This window comes from Primulina eburnea, chromosome 5 (assembly GCF_022965805.1).
Source record: "Primulina eburnea isolate SZY01 chromosome 5, ASM2296580v1, whole genome shotgun sequence".
In the NCBI taxonomy this organism is placed as follows: domain Eukaryota; kingdom Viridiplantae; phylum Streptophyta; class Magnoliopsida; order Lamiales; family Gesneriaceae; genus Primulina; species Primulina eburnea.
This window is the reverse complement of record NC_133105.1, coordinates 12997870-13021106: the sequence shown is the minus strand read 5'-3', so window position 1 is coordinate 13021106 and position 23237 is coordinate 12997870. Positions and strand designations below refer to the sequence as shown.

Below are 23237 nucleotides of genomic sequence, written 5' to 3'. Positions count from 1 at the left end.
TACTTTATTTTATTGCATTGAGATTTGCAGATTATCAGACTGATATGTTAATGTATTGACTTAGAACAGAGTCAGATTGATATGTTAATATATTGACCTAGAACAGAGTCAGAGTCTGAGTCTAGGGCAGATCAGCCTAGCTAGGGCAGAACCGCCGAGTCTTTCTCAGAACCGATAAGACTCTAGACTTACGGTGTATCGACGAGCTTATGTTGTAGATCGACGTCTATCTCAGACACTCGATACAGCATACCAAAGTCTAATTTAGATTGGGATCCCTAGATTTGAGATAAGATAAGATTAGATCACGAGTCATTGATTCATGTAGTCAGATTAGATACATGTTTCGATAATTGTTTATGCTTTTATATATGTTTTATATGATTGCATGTAATACATTGTTTATACTGGGATATTTATATCTCACCGGAGTTATCCGGCTATTGTCTTGTTTGTATGTGTGCATGACAACAGGTGGGACAGGTACAGGGTCATAGAGGTGAAGACAGATCGAGATTAGAGTGGTGATACCGGACCTTGGACTAGAGCTAGGGTTTAAACACTTGATAGTAGTTGTTGAACCTGAGTATGTATGATTGTATATTTTATCAGATTTACACTTTTATAATGATATGTATAGGAGTTTGATTCCATTACCTTCCGCATTTTTTTAAAAAAAAATTAGACCCTGTTTATTACAATTGATTAATTAGTCCCAATCACGATTAAAAAGATGATTAGCGTCCGGGTCCCCACAATTGAGTACAGGGGTTGTCAGTATTTCACTTGCAACAGTTATTTACCGCAAACATCCAACAATTATTTCAAAAAAAATTCAATAAGTCACGCCTATTTACTAGGCGTGACATATTTAAAAAAAATTAAAATTAAGCAAGTCACGCCATTGGAGATGGCGTGACTTTCTTTTATAAAAAAAAATTAATTTAGCAAGTCACGCCATTAGTTTGTTAAAAAAGTTTTTTTACCTGATTTTATTAATCTTTTACCATATATGCCGTAAACAATTAAAAAGCCCCATAGAGGTGGGCGGTTTTCAGGATAAAATCAATTAATCCAAGGAAGAATGGGGGAATTTTTTGTTTATTGTTTTGTTTTTTGGCCGATCGTGATATGCAATGGAATCTATGAGAAATAAAATATGATTGTTTTAAAGAGAAAAATCATCAGACATATATTAAACACAATATGAGCATTTGACTATCTCAATGGCTCGTTGCCGAGGATAGTTCTCCCAACATCAATTAAAAGAAGAGATATTTTGTTTTTAATTGCGTGAAGTATTGGTTGAAAAGTGTTTTTGTTTGGTTTTAAACAATACGCTTTTTGTTTTATGTATCTAGTATTTGGTTTGAATTTTTGATGCATTTTAATTCCTTGGAGTGTCAAGAAATTTGGTTTTGTTATTCTCACTAGTATTGTTTTGATGTAAACGATTTACATATTTTTCTAGTTAATTTTTGCCATGAGACATTACACAAGTATTCGTACTTGTGTATAATTTAAATCGGGTATCTATTTATTTAAGTTTGCGTGTGTGTTAAATAACGTTGCATGTTATGTGCTGGTGTTAACATCAGAGCACAACATTAACTTCTGATACACACATTATAATTTATTTCATGTTCGTTCATGATCAACAACGCCCTTTCATTAACGTCTGTAGCTAGTTAGTCACTTTCTTACCGATAAACCACAAAATCTTGGACCATGTGAACAAGATTTTACCTTTCTGGCAACCATTTCAGGGTAATTATCTTGGAACAGTGAAAGAATATGATTTGAAGCCACTCTAAGCTCTCTTTTTGGCATGTCCTTGAGATCAGTAACTTGAATTATAGAATTGATACCACCAGGCTTGAAGTGCTAAAGCTTAATCACTATCTCAAGAACCTGAACTCTCCACCTCAAGAATTTTTTAAGCTTCTCATCATCTCCAAAAACCCTCTCGTACATTTCTTTATCCTTAAAAACCCCATAAGCATTGTAACAAATGGGATGCCCTTCTGTTTCACATCCATGCATGTAAGCCTCAACTCCTTCCAGCTCCTTGAACCCCATATCCTCTTCCAAAACGTCGTCGGCACCAAATTCCTTCCTCCAAGCCAAGCACTTGAGCAGCATCGTGAGAGATTCTTGAACTTTAAAATCCCTGGCACGGACTTCAAGAGGATAACATCAACACGCTCATCAGCATTGCCTAACAGAGGGATACCCCACATGGAATCAGGCCCGTGGGAAGACATAAGCCAGTCTTTGAGCTCTTGGAATACCTTTTTCTCGGAGCTTTTGAGGTGGGATGTGAGGTAAGTGTCTTCTTTGAAAGAAGGCGTGCGGAGTGCTGCAGCCTCCATGAGTGAAGTGACTAATCCTTTCTTGAAAGGCTTCAGGGAGGATCCTGGAGTATGACAATCTTGAAGCTGTGGGTTTTGCTGGGCAAAAACTGAAACTGGAGATGTAGCCTCCATTTTCATTGAAAGACAAATTGCGAGGAAACACTTGCAAGAGTGCAGAAAAAGTCAGGGAGTGGGTTTAGAAGAAAATAGAGAGAAAAAAGAGGGTGATCGAATGTCGTCTGAGATCGTATACTGTTAGAGTAGATGTCCTGTAAGGCAATGGTTGGCTAAAGAATTTATCGACTTAATTGTAATTAAAAGTCTTTATTTTAATATAATTTATGTTTCATGGTTTCATTTTACTTTATCTTTTTGTCAATTGATTGCAAATTTTCCTGCTCAAGGAAAAATGATTTGTTTGATGACTTTCCAACAGTGATCGTCAAATAAAAAGATTAAGACTACATGTTTTGAAATATCTTTTCATTGAAGAGACTCTAAAGCTTCGAGTTGTTAAATTGATTTTGCTTCCTATGTCACATGATCTGAAAGGGAAAGAAAGTGATTCCTAATCATCAAGTGCTTTGCTCCAATAATCATCCAAAACCAATAAGAATTTTAAATTGTTAGTCAAATCTTTGAGAGAATCTTGCTTATAATTCAAATTCGACAGTAATCAACTACTCCTGGTAAAAGTCTCAACCATAGATTTTGTAATCTTCACAATGTCAAAATTCATTTATACAAACACTCACATTCTTTTCTCAAAGATTTCATCCCCAGAAAAAGAATCATACACCAGTCTCGTCAAGGTTGTTTTTCTTGTTCCAGCCATTCTCACTATCGACAATACGGAATACGGACCCATGTCAGGTCCAAGATTGGCAAAATTCAAAACAGTCTTTCATGTAATTTTAACTCCCGACACTTTGCTAGCATCTATTGGGGGACTACCAAGAAGAAAATTATTAATAGGTGACCACATGAATACATTGGTAATACAGGTTCAACAGTAAGAAGAATTTCTACATCTCGAGCAAGCTCCTCCAGCCTATTTCGTAGCTTATTTATGTCTTCAAACCAGATTATCCTGGGATTGAAAACAGGGAATTAAGGTTGGTTAATCTTACAATATTTGGTGGCTTGTTCATAAGTTGACTTTATATATCCAACTCCAACTTCAGTAACTTGGTAAGCTCTCTAGTTTCTTTGGGTAAATCTTTGATATTAAGGTATTTTTCTAACTTCAACGTGAGCAAGGCAAGAATATCACATATCTCATCTAGTAGCACAGATATGGAATTATGGGAGAGGTTTAGGTGGTGAAGGAATTTTAAGTGTTCTAAAAACCGATAAAATTAACTAAGACGGAGCCTACTCATATCTAGCACTCACAAAGAATGCAATCCAACAAAAAAATCATCATCTAATGAAGGCGAAACACCATCTTCTTGTTGACTCCCACCATCATTTTTTCACTAATCACCATAAGTGTCAGTAACGGCTAGCTTTTATGGAGTAGCTTTAGGTGTTTTGGTAGCATACTGTTCCGAACAATAGACAAATGGCATGTGTCTCCAAAAATTCGATACGAGTCCGTAGTGTTCATCACTACATGCTAGCATATGCCGACTGACACATTTTGGGCTAGATTATGAATGAGGTCGTGCATTTTTGTACGCAATTTTATCCTCCGACTTTGCCATTTTTTCAAAAAATGACCACCAATAAAGGTCGTTTAAGCATTTTCTTAACAAACTTACTAATTCAATTCCTTCTATGGGTTCAATAAACTCATTCGTCATCCACAATTGAACAAGCTCCTCAACATCATATTCATAGCATATAATTTTCCCTCCCGACTGTGTTTTGAATTTGGCCAATCTTGGACCTGACATAGGTCCGTATTGCGTATTGTCGATAGTGGGAATGGTTGGAATAGGAAAGAAAACCTTGATGAGACTGGTATATGATTCTTCTTCTGGGGATGAAATCTTTGAGAAAAGAATATGAGTGTTTGTATCAATGGATTTTTACATAGTTGGGATTACAAAATCTATGTTTGAAACTTTGACGGGGAGTAATTGCTTACTGTCAGATTTGACTTATATGCAAAACACTCATAAAGATTTAACTCACAATTTAAAATTATTATTGGTTATGGATGATTATTGGAGTGAAGCACTTGATGATTGGGAATCATTTTCTTTTCCTTTCAGATCATGTGCCATAGGAAGAAAAATCATTGTAACAAATCGAATCTTTAAAGTCTCGTCAATCATGAGATCTTTCAAAACATTTAGTCTTAAAGTCTCTTCAATAATGAAATTTGCAATTAATTGGCAAAAAATATTGCAAAAAACGGCAAAGTTTGACATGGGCTGCCAAGGCAATGTGAATATTGTTGTCGAGTTAATGAAGGCGAGTGGCTTTCCCTGTTGAGGTGTAATTTATGGGACTTGTCACATGATGAGCATAATCTATATCCTTATTTTATGCATAATTACGTTCGTCTTACTCCACAACTTAAAAGATGTTTTGTTTACTCCTCTTTGTTTCCAAAAAACTATGAATATGATGTTGAGGAGCTTGTTCAATTGTAGATGACAGAGGAGTTTATTGAACCCATAGAAGGAATTAAATTACAAAGCTTTCGAATAAAATGCTTCAACGACCTTTATTAGTTGTCGTTTTTTGAAAAAATGGCAACTTCAGAGGATAAATGTGCGTACTAAATTAACGACTTCATTCATAATCTAGCACAAAAGGTGTCTGCGGGCATATGCTCGAAGGTAGTGATGAACACTATAGACTCGTACCGAATTTTTGGAGACACATTCCATTTTTCTATTATTAAAGAAAGTAGGTTGCCAATACACCTTAAGCCACTCCATAGAAGCAGGCCCTTACGGAAACTTATGGTGATTAGTGAAAAAATGATGGTGGGAGCCAACATGATGCTGGTGTTTCGGCTTCATTAGATGATGATTTTTTTGTTGGATTGCATTATTTGCGAGTGCTAGATATGAGTAGGCTCCGTCTTAGTGAATTCTACCGGTCTTTAAAACACTTGAAATTCTTTCGCCACCTAAACCTCTCCCATAATTCCATATATGCGCTGCCAGATTAGATATGTGATCTTCTCGCCTTGCTCACGTTGAAGCTAGAAAACTGCCTTAATATCAAAGACTTGCCCGAAGAAACCAGAAAGTTTACCAAGTTACAGAAGTTGGAGTTGGATATACAAAGTCAACTTATGAACATACCACCAGATTTTTGAAGATTAACCGACCTTCAATCTCTGTCTTCAATCCTTGGAACATCTGGTTCGAAAACATAAATAAGCTACAAAATTGGCTGGAGGAGCTTGCTCAGGAAGTAGAAATTCTTCTTGTAGTTGAAAAGTTGAAAACGTGTAGCACTAATGTATTAATGTGGTCATCTATTAATAATTTTCTGCTTGGTAGTCCCCGATAGATGCCAGCAAAGTCGTCCAGGGGGACACTATAGGAAAGACTGTGTTTTGAATTTGGCCAATATTGGACCTGACATAGGTTCGTATTCCGTATTATCGGTAGTGAGAATGGTTGGAATAGGAAAGACAGTCTTGACGAGACTGTTGTATCATTCTTTTTATGGGGATGAAATCTTTGAGAAAAGAACGTGGTTGTTTGTATCAATGGATTTTGATATAGTGAGGATTACAAAATCTATGGTTGAGATTTTGACCTAGGAGTAGTTGCTTGTTATTGGATTTGAACTATATGCAAGACACTCTTAAAGATTTAACACGCAATTTAAAATTCTTATTGGTTTTTTATGATTATTAGAGCGAAGCACTTGATGATTGGGAATCACTTTCTTTTCCTTTCAGATCATGTGTCATAGGAAGCAAAATCATAGTAACAACTTGAATCTTTAAAGTCTTGTCAATAATGAGATCTTTCAAAACATAGTCTTAATCTTTTATCTGACGATCACTGTTGAAAACTCATAAAACAAAGCATTTTTCCTTCCATTGAAGAGTAAGAAAATTTGCAATGAATTGGCAAAAAGATTGCAAAAAACCTACAAAGTTTTGTCATGGGCCGCAAGGCAATGTGAAGATTGTTGTCGAGTTTTAGACATAATGAATGCGAGTGGCTTTCTCCGTTGAGGTGTAATTTATGGGACTTGCAACATGATGAGCATAATCTATATCCTTCTTTGATGTTTAGTTACGTTCATCTTACTCCACAACTTAAAAGATGTTTTGTTTATTGTTCTCTGTTTCCAAAAAGCTATGAATATGATGTTGAGGAGTTTGTTCAATTGTGGATGGCGGAGGGGTTTATTGAAACCATAAAGAATTTAATTAGAAAAGTTGGGAAGAAAATGTTTCAATGACCTTTATTCGTGGTCGTTTTTTGAACAAATGGCAAAGTCGGAGGATAAATTTGCATACAAAATGCACGACATCATTTATAATCTACCACAAATGAAAGTGAAAGTATTTGAGTTTGAGCCGGTCTCTACTACCTCTGTAGGGGTCCTCGGGGCATGTCATTCAGCCGTAGGGTCAAATTGCTCTTCCCTTATCTGCGGGGAATGATCATCGACGTATAACGAAGATGATAACGTTCACCGCGGTAGATCCTTCATCATCGTATAATGGAATTTTGGGACTGTCAGCTCTAAAATCAGCTTCCACCTATCATCATAAGCTTAAGTTTTCTTTGGGAGAAGAAGTTGGAGTCTTATGCCGAGACCAAAAAGAAGCGCGTCGATGTTATGAATGGGTAGTAAAGGAAGAGGGAAAAAGAGAGCGTATAGACTTCAACATGATTAGGAAGGGAAGAAGCGGGTTACCAATAATGAAGAAGGAGGTTCACGAGAAAGCGGGCGAAGAACATGAAATTGTAGAGTCGGGTTCCCAAAAAAAGATACTCAAGATAGCACCTAACCTTGACTCAGAGGTTAAGAAAGAACTCATTACATGTCTACAAGCTAATCTTGACGTATTCGCTTGGTCAAATCAAGAACTCAAAGGCACAACCCCGGAAGTCGTAGAGCATCGGCTAAAAATTTTGCCAAACGCTCGCCCTGTTAAACAAAATTATAGGAACTTAGAGGCACTTCGGACCCAAAAAAACAAATTAATAAAAAAAAGAAGTGGGAGAGTTGCTTAGTGCCGAGCATATTCTTGAAGAATTTCCTATTTGGTTACCGAAAGTCGTCCTAGTGTCGAAGAGCTCAGGAAAGTGGAGGATGTGTGTTGACTTAACGGACCTCAATAAAGCATGTCCTAAAGATTATTATCATTTGCCCTAGATAGATTAGTTGTTGAACTCCACGGACGGTACTTGTGTCTATTCGATGCTTATCAGGAGTACCATCAAATCATCTTAGCCGTGAAAGATAAAGATAAAGTGAGTTTCATTACCTCAGAGGGGACCTTTTGTTATGTGATCATGCCTTTCAGACTAAAAAATGCTAGAGCCACGTATCAGCGATTAATGGATAAAGTGTTTTCTGATCAAGTGTGGAGGAATTTCGAAGTGTACGTAAATGATATCATGGTAAAGTCAAAGGACTCAACCCAGCTAGTAGCCGACTTAGTGGAGACTTGAGGTTGAACCCTCAGAAAATTATCTTTGGGGTGAGGAGTGGGAAATTTCTGGGATATATGGTGACGGAGATAGGGATAAAGGCTAACCCCAAGAAGGTCCGAGCTATCCCAGACATGGTTTCCCCCAAAGACCTAAGGAGGTCCAGCAGCTGACAGGGAGGATTGCCGCGCTACCATGGTTTATCTCCAGGTCCGCTCACAGAAGCTTACCTTTTTTCCGAACCTTACATAAGGCGAATAAGTTTGAATGTGGTATAGATTGTGAGAAGGTTTTTTAAGATTTAATCTTGCTGAGCTCTCTATCCAGGCCAAACCGGCAATAGGCAAGAATTTTTGGGTATACTTATCTGTAACTGAAGGAGCTAGTGAGTTTGGTTCTTGTCAAGCAAGAAGGATCAACTCAACAGCCTGTCTAATATGTTTCACATGCACTCAAAGATGCAGAGATAAGGTACTCAGGGCTAGAGAAGTTGGCTTTGGCTTTGGTAATGACACGGAGACGCTTGATCAAATCATCCCAATGAATTTAATAACGCCGCATCTGGGTGGGAAGAGAGATGAAATAACAGCTTCTTGGTTATGTTGGTAGGACCTTGTCCAACAATAACCGATTTTGGGTAGACAAGGGGTGTATCCCTGACCCAGAAGAATGTTAATCGTCTGATCCTGACACCTCTTGACAAGAGGTCGATGTGATTGAGGTCGCGGAAACTTTCTGTTTACCTTTCTGTTAGAGTGATGGGCTTGGACCAGTGGGAGTTTTCTTCTTGCCAGAGTGAGGAGGGGACTTGGTCTGAGGAGACGGGGATGAATCAGACTTTCTCGGGGGATTGGTAGAGGAATAGAAAAGCATTGGTCCCATAGTACACTCACTATGCGTAGGTATGCTTTATCCTTCTTGAAACCCTTGGGAAGAGTCGGCTTGGTAAAAATATGATATCACTCTATGGTGCAAGTCCACTCTTTGGGAGGTTTGATAAAGAAAAAATATTTTCTCCAATCCTTTACATGACTAGGAGCCCCATCAAAATTTTATGGCTGGATAGGAGGTTACATAGAAAGGCCCTTCCTTCGATTTGGCCAAGACCAAAAAATAGGTACAATCTAGAGGAAAGCCTAGAGCCCGTAGTAATTCCGCGAAGCTACATATTGAACGGAAGGCATTGGGGATGAGTTGACCTAGGTGCACCTGGTAATAACTGCTCAGCTCTTGGAGGAATTCAGATAGAGAAAAGCGGAGACCTGCTTCTAACTGATGTTGGAAAAAGGTATAGCAACCCTTTGGAGCTAGATATGATCGGCCTTTGGAGGCCAGAAATATGATTTTGCGGGAAGACGTAATGTACCATGAAGTCCTAAGGTCTTACTCACAAGTAGGAGATATACAGGATGATATGTGGCAATAACATAGTGTATCAGCATTGGCTATGTCCATCAGTTGATTCAAGTGACGGATTTCCTTACCAGGATGACTGTAACTTACAATCTTCTCCTCTTGAGAGTCGGGGGAAAGTTCGTGATCTTCTAACGAAGTCCTAGTCTCATCAGACTCAATAGACCTCTTGTAAAGCACTCGAGGAATTAAACTCAGGAATCAGAGGAAGACATGGATTTTAAGGGTAACTAAACAAGTAGGGGAGGAAACTTACCCGAAAGAAGCGTAGGAAAATACTGGAGGTAAAATACTAGGAGAACAAGCGAATGAAAGGTTGAAGTCGGACGGAATGTTGGCCCGGGAAGAGAGCAACTCTTATCGTCGGTGTTGACAGCCTGTTGACCTGAAACAGGCAAGGGCGAGGTGGCAAGCGGGGACATGGGGCAGGGCGAAGTGAAGGGCGAGGGCGAGGCAAGACTGTGGGTGAGGGGCGAGGAGGCAAGGCTGTGCAGTGTTAAGGCGAGAGTGTTGGGGCGAAGGCGAGATGGTGATTAGATCAGGCGAGATGGTGACGAGTGGAGGCTACGAGCGAGAAGCAAGAGGGCGATGTTGTGAGGGAGGAGGCGGGCGAGAGGCAAGAGGCGAGAGGGCGAGGTGCGGAGAGGGGCGAGAGCAAGGTGAAGCGGCGAGGCATGGAGAGAGGGGCGAGGCGAGATGTGGTGAAGGGCGAGGGGAGGGCGAGGCGAGGGCGAGGAGATGGTGCTAGGCGATGGCAAGGAGAGACAAGGGGGCGATGGTGGCTATGTGAGGTGATCCGACGAACAGGTGGTAGGCGTGGAGTTGGGGCGATGGGTGGGCTCGAGCGTGGACCAGGGAAAGGGCGAGGGCGAGGGCGAGGGCGAGGACGAGGTGCTGAGTGAGCGGAGGCGAGGCGAGGGAGAGAGGAGCAAGACGGCGAGCTAGGAGTAGAGGCGAATGGGAGAGCTAGTGGATGAGGGAAGGATATATTGTGTGGGGAGAGGAGGATAAAGTGAGGAGGGGATAACTACTTATCGGAGAAACAAAAAAATTTAAATGGTGATTGACGGATGGCATGTCTAGGAATATGGGAAGGATCATTGCAATTAATCGAACTTTGAACCTATGATTCAGTTTAACTTGGGATGGGGAGACTGGTGATACCCCATGAATGGGCCCATCAAGACTTTGGACCCCAGCCCATTTTTAACCAAGGAAGGTGGCCCATGATGGACCTCATACACTTTCATATAACTACCAGGTTTGAGAGTATAATTTGTTCATTCACTATATTGACTTTCAGCCATAATTGTCAAAGGCGCGCCTGAGGCGCGCCTCAAGCGCTAGGCGGAGCTTCAGCGCCTTATGGACAACCAGGCGACGGTGCATGGCTAGGCGAGCGCCTTGAAGCCGCCTTTCTCCGGGCGATGGGCGTTCCAGGCGTTCCGCCTCTTTGCAGAACCATGTGCGCATCGCGTATCCTTTATTTTTTAATGACCTAAAGCCCAACTAAATAAGCCCATAACTAATTTCAGCCCATAAGTAATTTATTTTTTAAAAAAGCCTAGTTTTGCTTTACATGTCGATACGTATTCTCATTTCTCCCCTGCCGATTGAAGCTTCTGCCATGCCGTTCTGCGCACACCATTCTCCCCTGCCATTCTGCGCACACCATTCTCCCCTGCCGATTGAATATTGAAGCTCCTGGACCTGTTCTTCTCTGTCGCAGCCGCAGGCTTCTGTTTTCAGGCCTCTCTTTCAACTTTTCTTCTCTGCCGGGTAGATTCTTCTCTTTCAGGCTTCTGTTTTGCATTAATTTTAAAAAAATAGCCTAGTATGGCTTCTCATCCTCAATCAAAAAACACAAAACCAGATGGAGATAATAAGAAAGACCCCGGTTGGAAGCATTGTTATTTGAAAAATCCAAATGATACTAATAGTGTGACGTGTAGGTTTGTGGCTTCACGTCCAATGGAGGGATTTTTCGAGCCAAACAACATATTGCTAGGAATTCAAAATATGTAAGAAAATGCAAAGAGTGTCCTCAAAGTATCCGTGATGAGCTGCTGAATTATATGAATGAAAAGAAGAAGCAAACATTGAGAGCTTGCGGTGGAATGAAGCAAGATTTTTTCTTTCTTGATATCGATGAAGATGAAGACGATGAAGAAAATGTACAACCAAGCAAAAAGAGAAGTTTGACTTCCATACACTGAGGCTGGAACTGGAAGTGTAAGTGGCAGTGGCAGTGTTAAAGGGCCGATGGATCTCTTTATCACGAAGAAGAAAACCAAAGGGGGGAAATTGAGGCAAACAAACATAAACGATGCTTGTGATAAAGAGCTTAGAGATCGAACAGTTCAAAATATAGCTCGTTTCATGTATCAAGCTGCGATTTCTTTCAATGCTGCCCATTTAGATAGCTTCAAGGAAATGATTGAAGCCATAGGTCAGTACGGGCCAAATTTGAAACCACCAAGTTATCATGAATTGAGGGTACCACTTTTACAGAAAGAAATTGCCTACACAAATGAGTTGTTGAAAGAAAAGAGAGATGAATGTGAGAAATATGGTTGCTCAATTATGTCTGATGGGTGGACTGATAGGAAGCATAGAACATTGATCAAATTTTTGGTTAATTCACCCAAAGGAACAATGTTCTTGGAATCTGTGGATTCATCCGCCCATGTCAAGACTGGAACCATGTTATATGAGTTGCTTGATAGATTTGTAGAGCGTGTGGGAGAGAAAAATGTCGTGCAAGTGATTACAGACAATGGCAGCAATTATGTTTTAGCTGGTAAGTGAAGTATTGAAATTTTATTTCCTTGGATATTATATTACATATAACATAAATTGATTCTTTTTTGTTTTGTACTCTTTTTTTTTGTTGTAGGTAAACTTCTACAAGCAAAAAGACCAAATTTTTTTTGGACTCCATGTGCTGCTCATTGCATTGATTTGATGCTAGAGGATATTGGCAAAATTGAGGTGGTTCGGAAGACTATTTCTAGAGCAATTGCTCTTGTTGGTTACATTTACAATCATGGAGGTGTTTTGCACATGATGAGAGAATTTACTGGAAACAAAGAGCTGGCAAGACATGGAGTCACCCATTTTGCTACTACATTTCTCACTTTGCAAAGCCTCCACAAACGACAAAAGGCTTTGAAGAGAATGTTCATATCAACACAGTGGTTAGAAAGTAAATGGTCAAATGATATAAAGGGTAAGAAGGCAAATGATACTGTTTTCAAGCCTTCATTTTGGAATAATGTGACATACACCCTTAAAGTGATGTGTCCTCTAGTTATGGTTCTTCGCATTGCCGATAATGAAACAAGGCCAGCGATGGGTTATATCTATGAAGCTATGGACAGAGCAAAAGAAATAATTCTCAAGTCCTTTGATAACAACAGAGAGAAATGTAAAAAAGTGTTAGAATTTATTGATGCTAGATGGGATACTCAGCTTCATCATCCTTTGCACGCGGTCGGATACTACTTAAACCCATATTTTTACTATCACAATCCGAAAGTCGAGACGGATGCAGAAGTCACAAATGGGTTGTTTGCATGCATACAAAGATTGATTCCAAGCCATGACGTGAGGGATAAGATTATTATGGAGGAGTTGCCGGTATATAAGAACTCGGAGTCATTGTTAGGCAACGAATTTTCCATTAGAGCAAGGAATAATAAAGACCAACCAATGGCGCCTGGTATGTGTTTTTTTTTTGCAAGAAGTTAAATACTTAAATATCAAATGAAAATTATGAGATACATTTTTTTCAGCGGATTGGTGGAAAATGTTTGGCAATGGTACTCCAAATTTGAAAGAATTTGCTATCAAAGTTCTTAGCCTCACATGTAGTGCTTTGGGTTGTGAAAGGAATTGGAGCATATTTGAGCATGTGAGTAAATACTATTACGGTATTACATGACTTCTTTCACTTTTCTTTTCAATTTATAGTTTATGATGGTTTCGTCATTCGTGTCACATATACGTTCAAAGAAAAGGAATAGACTAGATCACAAGAAACTAAGAGATTTGGTATATTTGAAGTACAATCAAACACTCAAGGCTCGTGCGGCTAAGAAGGATAAAAGAGATCCTATAGTTTTGAGGAATATTGATGATTGTAATAATAAGTGGTTGATTGGAATGATGGAAGCTGGAGAGGAACCTGTTTTTGATGATGATGATACTTTGACATGGAACGTTGTAGCAGAGGCTGCTGGAGTAGCAGAAAAAACCAGACATACTAGACAAAAACGGACCTGGAACCCTATTTATAGGGGAGCTTCAACTTCTAGAGGCAAAGGTAGGGGAGGACGAAGAGGTCGGGTGACAAGCCAAACTACTCATGCTCTACAATCACCAATGGATGTAGATGAAGAATCTACTGACGAGGGAGAGTTTGATGATGATGTGTTGAAAGATGATTATTCAGACATTGATGAAAATGTGGAGGATGGTGATGTGGATGAAATGATTGAATTAGATAGTGATTGATCTGAGTCTAGATTGTTTTGGAAAAATTAAATTGTCTAGCATAAGATTTGAATGTGTTGATTTATCGACAATATTGAGATATTTTTGTTTTTTGTTACTTGAAGCTTTATATATTTAGTTTTTCATATAGTTCATTATTATTAATAGTTGATTTTTAGTAGAACATAAATATATAATACATTCTCTCTATATTATCGCCTCGTGGCTAGGCGATCGCCTTTTGTCGCCTAGGCGTTCGGGCGTTAGGCAGTGGCTCGTTGCCTTGACGTCGCCTAGCGCCTTGACAACTATGCTTTCAGCATCATCTTTAGCTGCTCTCTCATTTTTGTCATCAGTACCTGACTTAAACGTCGGAGGGGCTACATCGGGACACCCTCCTGATCCCTTTTCTAACGCTCTCATTTGTGATTTCAGGTCCAAAGTAGGTCTGAGGTCTGAATTCGGGCTAGTCTCATCTATTGGAATCGAACCCTATATTTTTAATGAGTATCAAGAAACAAGAAAAATACAAGATAGAACATATAATTATTTTTTTCATAAAAGATAATTTGAAGGAGGATAAAAAACGATAAGATCGGTCGCAAGAATTTTTCGACTCCAAAGTGTTGCTTCCACATTTGTCACACTCTTGAACCGACATGCACTTAATATTAGCGCAACACTTTGGTTGTGCACAAGTGATCACAAGTACAAGAAGCAAGAATGAACGGAGATAATTTCATTGTTTTAATACTTTTCTAGTCTTATCCCATCTCTAAGAACCTTGTACACGTCTGTACTTCGAGATTTCTTTATACCAGCAGTGAAATGGAGTTTTGCTTCCTCAGATGATATGCAAGTCACTTTGACCCAAACAATCACCTTAGTTTTAATTCCATCAATATCACCCTAGTTTACCTTTATCCAGATAACCTGTTATAACAGTAGTGAAACTCAGAAATGAATCTTTGTAACCAACTTCCCACGCTGACGGAATGTAAACAGTAAGCCTTCTTGTTTCTTCATTGAACTCATAATTGGGGGCATCACGAGGGAAAATGCATATGGCTAGGTCATACTCATTCAGGAGTTCAGGCAATGGTTTTTGCATTTTTCCTAGAAAATAACAAGTTCTGTATATTGAATATGTAATACTATCGAAAAAGAAAGAAATATAAAAATAAGCCATGGATGAGAGTGAGAAATCTTTTGTTTAAACAAGCAGACGAATCATGAAGCAAAAACAGAGAAAATTAAAGAACTAACTTTGATTTTGTTAACCAACCATTTGACCCCTCCTTCCAGGATGGTCGATACTGACTAAAATAAAAATTTGATCAGTGAGAAGGTAAATGCAAAGCATGTTAAGACAAATAATAGCTTAAAATCTCTTCAAACTTGTAGCTTAGATGCCTATTCAAGCTTCGTGATTTAAGCCGCCAACTTTATTGATCCAGCATATACTCCAAATATTTGTGTAAAAATAAATTCCAGTACTTTTTAAGAAAACAAATATGTAGACGTTTCACCATGTTTCAAGGACACTTATGTGTGCCTTGTATTACATTAATAATGAAATAGTCAAATGCCACCTATACTTAATAATTATTGATAATTAATTAGTAGTGTCTTCTATATAGATTTATAAGGACACTGAAACATGCTCCACTTATATAAGGATTTTTAAAAAAACTCATGTTATTGTTAATAAGTTTTCATCAAATCATGATTCATTCATATAATAAGTTACAATCAAAATAAAACTTTTTAAAGATCCAAATCAATGAAACCAAAAAAATGATATTATTGTTATAATTGTTTCTCCCTCTTACAAAACATCTCATTAATCAATGCTAACGCTACTTACAAACTCTCTACCTCAAAAATTGTCACACCAACAAAATGGAATCTGTCGAATTATTAAAAGTTAGGAGAGATATACGTAATATTTAGTTTCCTTTTATTAAGATTAGAATCCTAGATTTAGTTCTGATCTGATTTGATTTTATTAAGATTAGAATCCTAGATTTAGTTCCTTAACATGGTATCAGAGCGACCATGGTAAAACACGGTCTCGCCACAGGAACCTCTTCGGAGGAAAAATCCGATATCCTTGAGTCGAATCCAACCCTTCTAATAACTCTCTCCTTATCACTCCTCACCACCTTACAGGTCCGAACTACTTGCAATGGTCCCAATCCGTAAGAATGTTCATCTGTTGACGCGGCAAAGAAGAGTACCTCACTGGAGAAATTGAAGTCCCAGCAAAGGCTGATGTCGGCTATAAGAAGTGGAAGACGGAGAATCACTTAATCATGTCATTGCTCATCAATTCCATGAGTTTGGAAGTAGGTGAGAATTTCCTTCTCTACGAGACTGCTAAAGATGTTTGGGAGGCAGTCTGTGAGACGTATTCAAATTCCGATAACACCTCGGAACTGTCGGCTATTGAATCAACCCTTCACAACCTCCGACAGGGAGAACTCAGTGTCACCCAGTACTACAATGCTCTCACCAAACAATAGCAGCAACTTGATGTTTTTTGAAATCCACGCCTGGAAGTGTCCGGAAGATGGTCAGCGCTATCGCAAGATTGTGGAGCAGAAGCGCACCTTCAAGTTTCTACTCGGTCTCAACAAAGAACTAGATGATGTTCGAGGCAGAGTAATGAGTGCCAAGCCATTCTTGGGTCTTCGAGAAGCTTTTGCTGAGATTCGCCGCGAAGAAAGCCGCAAAAAGGTCATGATGGGCCCACCTTCTACCTCGGTTGATGGTTCTGCCCTCCTCGGGTCTTCACTCGGTGCTACTGGAGCAACTCAACAAGAGAGGCGTAAGTCACGGCCAACATGTGAGCACTGTTCCAAACCAGGGCACACGAAGAACACTTGCTGGGTTCTCCATGGCAAACCTTCTGATTGGAAATCCTCCCGTCCTCCGACTGCCAAGACCAACCGCGGCCTCTCAGTTCAGACCTCAGGCGACCAAGCCAACGACAGTCCGTTCTCTCCGCAACAGATTGAAGCACTGCAACAAATCATGTCTGCAACCTTAGCGCAACATGCTACTGGATCTAAATCCACCAGCCTTCACGCTACCAAAGGTATAGACATTCTTGCTTTAATTTCCGCTCAGCAGTTCTCGTGCTCTTGGATTGTCGACTCGGGTGCCTCCGACCATATGAACGGCAACCGGAATCTCTTTACAACATACCAACCCAATACCGCCTCTCTCCATGTTCGGATTGCGGATGGTACCAAGACCCGGATTGCTGGTTTCGGATCCGTACAGATTTCCTCCGACCTTACTCTTAAATTTGTGCTGCATGTTCCTTCTTTGGATTGCAATTTATTGTCCATTAGTAAATTGACAACCGATGAACAGTGCTCGGCTAATATTTTCAATAATGTGTGTTTTTTCCAGGAGTTGGGATCGAAGAAGACGATTGGCAGTGCTAGGATGTGCTCAGGCCTCTATCTCCTCAATACAAGTCTATCCAACCTCGAGTCTCGCTCCCATTCCTGTTCAAATGCTAGTTTTGGTTTTCATATAGAGTCTGGAAGTGATGTTATGCGCTTACACTTTCATTTAGGCCATCCAAGTTTCTTTTATCTTGAAAAATTGTTTCCGAATTTATTCGTTAATAAAAAATCGAGGTTTTTTCATTGTGATATCTGTCAACTTTCAAAACACACTCGGGTCTCATATAATCATATCCCATACAAACCTTCTCAACCATTTTCACTCATCCACAGTGACATTTGGGGCGCATCTCGGATACCCAATATAAATGGAGCCCGGTGATTCGTCACCTTCATCGACGATCATACCCGCCTTACATGGGTCTTTCTTATGAAGGACAAATCTGATCTCGCCCAAATATTTCCAGCCTTTAACACTATGATCCAAACACAATTAAATACCCGTATTCGGGTTCTCAAGTCTGATAATGCCCGTGACTAATTCAACACCACCTTAGGATCCTATTTCACCAAGCAGGGCATTGTGCAAATCAGCTCTTGCATCGGCACACCGCAACAAAACAGGATTGCCAAAAGAAAAAACCGTCACCTTTTAGAGGTCGCACGTTCCCTCCTATTCTCCATGAATGTGCCGAAATACCTGTGGGGAGAGGCTGTTTTGACCGCTGCCTATCTTATAAATCGGGTACCATCCCGGGTCTTGCGGTATGTCACCCCTTTTCAAACCCTATCGTCTAGTTTCCCACATATTAATACATTACCGTCTCATCTCCCACCAAAATTATTTGGTTGCACCGCCTTCGTTCACATCTACCCTCATTTCCGTAGTAAGCTTGATCCTCGGGCTACCAAGTGTGTATTCATCGGGTACTCCTCTAACAAAAAGGGATACAAATGTTACTGCCCCGTCTCTCGAAAAACATTCACAACTATGGATGTTAACTTTTTTGAGGATACTCCATATTATCCCAAAACTGTCCTTCAGGGGGAGAAAAAACCTACCATCGAAGTCCCGTTTTGTAAAATCCTTCATGATCCCGAACCACCTGAGTCAACTACACCTACTGTCCCATCGAACCCGAACCCACCAGCTACACCAGCTACCGAAACCCATGTTAGTCCACCCACCTTGCCAAACCTCCAAGTCTATATGCGAGGTCAGTGGCGACGAGGTCAGGGGGAGTGTGAAGCTCCCTCCAGCACATTCTACACTTGCCGCTGAATATACGACTACACCGATCCCAATTCCGGAGACAACTACACTAAGCACTCCGGCTCCAGCCCCTCAGAATCAGAATCTGCAAGACTTGCCTATAGCTCTATGGAAAGGTACTCGTACATGCACTAACCATCCGATTGATAGGTGGGTCTCCTACGGACGTCTCTCCCAGTCCTACCGAGCATATGTCACGAAGCTGGATAATATCTACATTCCGAATACCATCCAGGAAGCACTTCTGCATCCGGGCTGGGCTGAAGCAGTGAAATCCGAACTCACGTCTCTAGAAAGGAATGGTACGTGGTCGATTACCGAATTGCCACATGGTAAAAGAGCGGTGAGTTGTAAATGGATTTTTACGGTGAAGTTTAACGCTGATGGGAGTGTTGAGAGATTGAAAGCTCGATTAGTGGCTCGTGGGTTTACTCAGTCTTATGGGATCGATTATGAAGAGACATTTGCGTCGGTTGCGAAACTCAATACTGTCCGGATCCTCCTCTCCTTAGCAGTGAATCTCGATTCGAAATTGCAGCAATTGGACATTAAGAATGCATTTCTTAATGGGGACCTAGAGGAAGAAGTGTATATGGAAGTTCCCGCCGGTTTAGTGGTTCCTGAATGAACTAGGGAATCAAGTGTGCAGACTGCATAAGTCCATCTACGGTCTTAAACGATCGCCTAGAGTGTGGTTTGGAAAGTTTTCCACGGTGGTTAAAGACCAGGGGTTTGTCCAGTGCCAAACGGATCATACGCTCTTTGTTAAACATTCTCAAGATAATAGAATTGCCATCCTTATTGTGCATGTGGATGACATTATATTAACTGGAGATGATGAAGAGGAAATCAGTAGTATCAAGGCTACGTTTGCTCGGACGTTTGAGGTGAAGGATTTGGGACCTCTCCGCTACTTTCTAGGTATGGAAATTACCCGTTCAAAGAAGGGCATATCCGTTTCTCAGCGGAAACATGTACTCGATCTACTTAGAGATACTGGGATGCTCGGTTGTAAACATGCAAGCACACCAATGGTATCGACTCGAGAGGCCGAAGGTGTACCCGAAGGAGATCCCGTCAAGAAACAACGGTATCAACGGTTGGTGGGACGATTGATCTACCTGTCGCACACACGACCGGACATTGGCTTCGCGGTTAGCTACGCAAGTCAGTTCATGCATAATCCGAAGCAATTCCACATGGATGAAGTCTACCGCATACTTCGGTATTTGAAGAAGTCTCCCGGAAAGGGGATTTTATTTCAGAAACATGATGATCGTAACATCATTATGTTTTCAGATGCTGATTAGGCAGGAAGTCATATTGACCGAAGATCTACTACGGGTTACTGTTCATTCGTACGGGGAAATTTGGTGATTTGAGGAGCAAGAAGCAACCCGTTGTGTCAAGAAACAGTGCTGAAGCTGAGTTTCGCGTGTTTTCCTTAGCCACGTGTGAAGGGATATGGATTAGAAGAATGATGGCCGAATTGAAAATGCCGTACCATGAGTCTGTGATCCTCAAGTGTGATAATCAAGCTGCGATTAACATTGCTAAAGACCCTGTTCATCATGACCGTACTAAACATATCGAAATTGATCGTCACTTTATTGCCGAGAAGATTAAGAGTACTGAAGTATTACTGCGGTATACTCCAACTCATGAACAACTTGCAGATATCTTGACCAAATCTTTGATTGGTCCTAACTTTGATGAAATATGTAACAAGTTGGGAATGTATGACATTTACGTCCCAACTTGAGGGGGAGTGTCGAAGTATTAAAAGTTAGGAGAGATATACATAATATTTAGTTTCCTTTTATTAAGATTAGAATCCTAGATTTATTTCTGATTTGATTTCATTCTGATTTATTTCCTAGTTTTAGGATATTTCCTGATTTCTTTCCTTGTCTCCTGATTTCTTTCCTTGTCTCTGTTCCTTGTATTTATACTCTATTTGACATTAATAAAATTTAAGAATTCAGTTTATCAAATTCTTCAGAATCTCTAAAACCCTGAAAGAATTAAGGATCATCTTAAACAATAAATATAGTCAAACAAACAATGATTCATCTAATTATAAAATTGATATTAGTAAACCACACTCTACCATACTTTTATACAATAGTCAACACCATTACTTACATCCAAAAATTTGGGACATTGTGAGAAAAGTCACTATAATTGGTAATGTAGTTTCTTTAAATTTGAAATGAACTCTTAGTGTTGAAATATCTTTTAAGATTATTTTATCAGTTTAGTGAAAATACCAAGAAATGGTAACTATCAAATTGCATTAAAAGCATCAAATGGTTTAGATTATGAAACTTATAAATAAAAATTCATAGAACAAATTTTCTCACAAAAATTTTTAACATTAAAGTTGTTATCACAATCATAATATGAGATGAGAACATGCAAGACCTTAAGCGATCCATCCGGTACTGTTCTAGAAAATAAACATAAATATCAATAGGTGAGCCAATTGCAAGAAAGATTTGGGGAAAAAATAATTGAAAAGAACGTATTCATCGTATGCGCACAAATGAAATGTCTTAAGCTTTGTTCTTCTGTAATTATAACACAAATTTTTAAGCTATGTTCTTCTGTAATTGCAGCACAAATCTTGAGTCTCATTCTTATGTAAATATGAAATTTCAGATCCCGTAAATATAAGTTTAGAAGCCCTAATTTAAAAAACTCATTATAAAATCCACAAGATACGAAATAGCAAATAATGAAACAAAGAAGATTTACTTACACTAAATATGAAATTGCATATCCATTAGAAACCTAAATCGGAAAAAAACTTCAACGAATCAAGAAAAAGAGAAAATTAATCGAAGCAAAACTTGGTAAAAATTTCACCGAAGCTGGGACAGCAGGCGGGTATGGGGCGAGTATTATAGTACCCATGACCCGCCCCATATCCGGACGGGTCTGAAAAATTGGACCCGAGACCCACCCCATAACCCATTTAGTATGTCCAAACCCACCCCATACACGCGGGTTCATTGCAGGTCTGAATATAACCCAGACCCATTGATATCCCACTCAAGAAAAAGAATTGGTTGATTATCATAACAAGTGTAACGTGGCATACATGATGCTTGTCTATCGTAAAAATCTTATATGCCAATTTTTTTAATATTGATCCTTAATATTTGACGTCTAGCACTCAAGCGCACACATCGTGTGTAAGTAAATATTGATTACTCAAGTTTAGGAAGCTTGAATTTTTAAAAAAAAAAATTCACAATAGAGACGATCCGAAAAATTCATATGATTAGTTTCTATATTTTATTATTGTTACATATTAAGTTATATTAGTTTTTGCGGTATATCGTAATTTGTAAGGAATGTACAAAGAAATATTGCATGAAACTTTAATTTATTTATAATTGAAAGGAAACGTGACTTGCATTGCAAGAAAAAATTTCTTAAATTTATTTTTTTATAAGATTTTGCATATGACTTTTGTCTTTATAGATTATTGAATTTCTTAAATTCTAGATTTTATCTTTAATATTTAAAAGAAATTTTTTTCCTAATGAAAGAATATTTTCCTATCTTGTAGTAATCAATTCAAGGAATCTCATCAAAATCAACGCAAATCTATAGGTGACTAAAAAATAAGGTTAATTAGGATATGATCGAATAAGGACAAATGTTGTCATGAATCACATGAACTTGTGTAACCATGGTCAGCTATATCTCTGAACCATTGAAGATCACACAAATATTGAAATAAATGTTATCGTTGAGATAGTCAAATTCAAAAAATTGGAATTTGACGACTGTAGTTTGATGCAGGTCAAACATATTTCTTATAAAGAAGTTTATAAGTAGGATGTAAACGAACCAAACCGTTTGTGAGATATTCGAAACTCGATTCGATAAAAGCTCGTTTAATGAACTCGTTAAGATAAACAAACAAAACTCAAGCTTTACAGTATTCGGCTCGTTAGCTCGTGAACGTGTTCGTTGGTAAATTCATGAGTAATCTTTTAGATGAAAAAATAATAGTTTTGATGTTTAATTTATTGATTTTGCATGTTATTTATGAAATATATAGAAAAATCTATTAAATTTATTTATTATAATATATTTACAAATTTTAATAAAAATAACATATTTTTCTTTAAATATATACTTTACTTTTTAATTAATTTAATAAAAAATTAAATGTATAATTCATATTTATTAAGTTTGTTTAGGCTCGATAAAGGCAATAAGCTCGTGAGCCATGCATATATTCGTTAAATAAATCTCGAGCTCGGCTCGATTATAAACGAACAAAGCTCAAAAATTCAAAAGTTCGGATCGGCTCGGCTCGGCTCGATTACATCCCTATTTATAAGTATATTCTATATTTAGAAGTTGTGATAATTATCTTGATTATTAATTTGGCAAGGATTGTGTAGCTACCTAATTTAGTGAATGAGTTTTAAAATAGGCAGTTGCCAAAAATAAAAAGTGAAATATTTTGGTCTTCGAAATTTTCACTTTTTACTGCTCATCAAATCAACCCTTTCAATCGTCGATAAAAATTATAATGAATCCAAAATTATAAATTGTTTAATTGTTAAACCTATGAAATCTAAACAAATGTCGATTAGTAAATTTTACTTAGTCAAATACTAAAACAATATTTAGATGAATGTAGAATTGATTAACTAACTAATTAATAAAATAA

At 38.7% G+C, this 23237-nt stretch overlaps 2 protein-coding genes and 1 pseudogene across 2 annotated transcripts; 2 read left to right on the top strand and 1 right to left on the bottom strand.

The window, feature by feature from the left end:
* Nucleotides 1-1269: 1269 nt before the first annotated feature.
* On the bottom strand, nucleotides 1270-2800 carry LOC140833036 (patellin-6-like; annotated as a pseudogene).
* An 8810-nt stretch (nucleotides 2801-11610) lies between these two features.
* LOC140831378 (uncharacterized) lies at nucleotides 11611-13298 on the top strand. Its single transcript, XM_073195129.1, has 3 exons — nucleotides 11611-12155; nucleotides 12252-13076; nucleotides 13150-13298. Exons 1-3 carry the CDS (start codon nucleotides 11618-11620, stop codon nucleotides 13296-13298), a joined length of 1512 nt encoding a protein of 503 aa, XP_073051230.1. The 5' UTR covers nucleotides 11611-11617.
* On the top strand, nucleotides 12902-14162 carry LOC140831765 (uncharacterized). The gene is made up of 2 exons (XM_073195516.1): nucleotides 12902-13076; nucleotides 13150-14162. The coding sequence occupies exon 2, from the start codon at nucleotides 13331-13333 to the stop codon at nucleotides 13868-13870; it is 540 nt and encodes a 179-aa protein (XP_073051617.1). The 5' UTR covers nucleotides 12902-13076; nucleotides 13150-13330; the 3' UTR covers nucleotides 13871-14162.
* Nucleotides 14163-23237: the final 9075 nt, after the last annotated feature.